Source organism: Crocodylus porosus, unplaced genomic scaffold, assembly GCF_001723895.1.
Source record: "Crocodylus porosus isolate Cpor-Errol unplaced genomic scaffold, CroPor_comp1, whole genome shotgun sequence".
Lineage (NCBI taxonomy): Eukaryota > Metazoa > Chordata > Crocodylia > Crocodylidae > Crocodylus > Crocodylus porosus.
The window spans coordinates 1,547,616-1,550,442 of NW_017728904.1; the positions used below are offsets into that span (position 1 = coordinate 1,547,616).

Here is a 2,827-nt window from a genome sequence, read left to right on the forward strand (position 1 = left end):
AGCTACGAGACCTGAACCTGTTCAGCCTCCACAAGAGAAGGCTGAGGGGGGATCTAGTGGCCTGTTACAAAGTAGTCAGAGGGGACCAGCAGGCATTGGGGGAGTTCCTGTTCCCCCAAGCAGTACCAGGAATGACTAGAAATAATGGTCACAAGCTGCCAGAGGGTCCATTCAGATTAGACATCAGGAGGCGCTACTTCACTGTCAGGGTGGCTAGGATCTGAAACCAAGTTCCAAGCAAAGTGGTGCTGGCTCCTACCTTGGGGGTCTTTAAGACAAGGCTAGACAATCACCTCGCTGGGGTCGTTTGACCCCAGTACTCTTTCCTGCCATGGCTGGGGGTTGATGATCTGCTTAGGTCCCTTCTGACCCTACTAACTATGAAACTATGACAGCAAAAAAACAGACCTTTGTCATTACATGACCAATGAATCATCATTTCACCACCTTTTGTATGTGGACTCTACAAACATTGCCAAATGTGTGTTTATGCAAGCAGTTGTGTTGGAAAAGTTGCAGGCTTGAGAAATGAAGTAGCCTTCCATTTTGGGAACCTCTGACATCCAGAGCCTTATGGCAAGCAGAGGGACTCACACTAAAGGGAACTGACTAACAGGGGTAGGCATGGTATCCTCTAAGGACAGCAAGCTTTTTGCAGTGGTAAGCCAAGATGACCTGGCTTAGGTGCAAGGCAGGTTAGTCACTGCTATTTCTCCCTCATGTCTGGCAGCGGTGCAATGCAGGTAAACCCCAGTTAGCCAGCTGCAATGTAATGCAAACAAAGCCCCCCACCATCTAGCTGCAGCACAGGGCAGCTGAAGCTTCCAAAGTTCATCAGCCTGCAGACCCTAGGTTGTCAACCCTGTCTTAGTATATGGCAGCCCCCAGGCAGTTTATCAAGGGAGGGCAGTTATAGAATACATCCTGGGGAAGCACAAGGAGAGAGGTGGAGAGCTGGAAGGATTCAGGAATAAAGGAAGATGGGTTTTCAAGAAAGGTTGGTTGGGAGCAGGTATTTTCAGCCTTAAGTCAATAAAACACATTGGTAACTTTAAGCTTTGGCTTCCACAGGATTTAGACACGTTAAATACTTTGCTGAATCAAGGCCTTAGGTAGTAAACACAGACAATGTAAAAGGGCACAGATGGGTAGCAAGTGAAATGGTTAGCAGCAAGCCATTTAAACAACTATTAAGTAGAGGTATAAATCCAGCTATGATTGTGATGTTATAAATACATCATGTTAAATAGAGGAAAGGGCAAACCTTCCATGTAAGAGATGAAAATCATTTTGATGCTGTTCAAGTGCTTTCCTCAAGATATCCATTTAGGATGCAATACATTTTGTCAAAGCCAATTAAGAAGATGTCCAAGAGCAAAATGAATTTTCTGCTAATGTTAACAGACAGTCCAGTTAAGCTCTGAAGCCAGAATCTTCATTGTGGGTGATAACATACAGAGCAGTCTACACAAAGCATGATCTTCCAGTGGAGACAAAAAAACTTTTAGATTTGTAAGCTAACTCAGACCATAAACTTATCAATGGATATGTACCACGAATTCTGGGAGACATTGCTTTTTTTCTTATTGTAACTGCACTTTAGAAGACAGTGTTACATTTTCTGTAGGTATGTAATTTGGCCATCAGTGCATACAACCTGTTTTAGAATAACGTGGAAATTAAAAAATGTTTCATACTACTCACTTGTTTTGAAGGACAGTGTTCATTTTTTTCATCCGTCATCTTCCCACTTTTTGGTGCCCTTCTGGGTTGCTTGATGGTGGTTTTTATGGCAGGCCGGCACACATAATTCTCAAGATTCTTTGGGGGCTTTTTAGTTCTCTTAGCTTGAAGGCCAATTTTCAATTTTAAATTTCCCTCTGAAAAGTTTGTTTCCTTCACTGAAAACTGTTGCTGTTCATCAGTCAAGCCCTCATTCTTTCCAGCCTCACTGTTGGTCCCCTCTTGGTTCTTCTTGTCTTCTTCTTCCCTAGCGCAACTTTCTAGCTCTGCTTCTCTTTTGCCTGCCACTGTGCCTGTATTTACTGCAGAGGAGCTTTTCTCAGAAAACCCTTCGGAATCAGAACCCAAACCTAACATAGCAGTATTCAGAGGGTCCATCACAAGTGCGGTATATACCTTCAGGGAATTTTAGAGAAGATTTACACGGATATGTTCCACAGGAAAATGTCTTCTACAATTTGCATCCAGCATTTTTTACACTGTAAGAAAGTAGGAAAAAGAATAAATTACCTATTTAGGTGAAGAAAACAAACCTTGTTAAAACAAATATTTTACCTTAAATAACCAGAAAGCTTAGAAAGTTTATTTCTAAACAGAAAGTTACAAACAACAAGCATAAGAATCATGCAGTTGTCATGCCAACACCATGAGCCCTCCCCTGGTTTATAAAAGAAACCTAGCAATTCTTTTTTGTAAGGCCATACATCTTTAAGTACTGACTGATAAAATTAATCTGATTACTGATGTGAGAGCACTTCTAGATTGTCTGTCAGTTGCATTGACTTCTATGTTGTAACAGTGCAAAACAAGAAGCACACATTTGTCCAAAAATGACTCTAAACAAAGTTTTCACCCTTTTTACCCACTCCCCCCAAAGTTATATATCACTTTTAACTTATATTAGTATTAAAAAATCCAAGCCTACAAGATTGGGACAAAGAAAAGAGAGGGTGATCTCTCTCAGTGTTTCCAGTTTTAGGGAGCTCAAATCATTCATTTTAAAAAACCACTATAATTATAATAGGAGATAACCAGTTTCCTGCCCTTTCCTCTACCTAATTTTCAATAGAAATAGCTAATAAAA

The 2,827-nt window shown here is 41.0% G+C and overlaps 1 protein-coding gene across 5 annotated transcripts in view; it reads right to left on the reverse strand.

Moving 5' to 3' along the window:
- Positions 1-2,223, reverse strand: part of ASH1L (ASH1 like histone lysine methyltransferase) — an 84,150-nt gene extending 81,927 nt beyond the window's left edge. For all 5 annotated transcript variants that reach the window (XM_019556874.1, XM_019556873.1, XM_019556875.1 and 2 more), the window contains exon 1: positions 1,705-2,223. In XM_019556874.1, coding sequence (XP_019412419.1) covers positions 1,705-2,121 — 417 coding nt within the window. In that variant the 5' untranslated portion in view covers positions 2,122-2,223. The remainder of the gene's footprint in view (positions 1-1,704) is intronic.
- Positions 2,224-2,827: the final 604 nt, after the last annotated feature.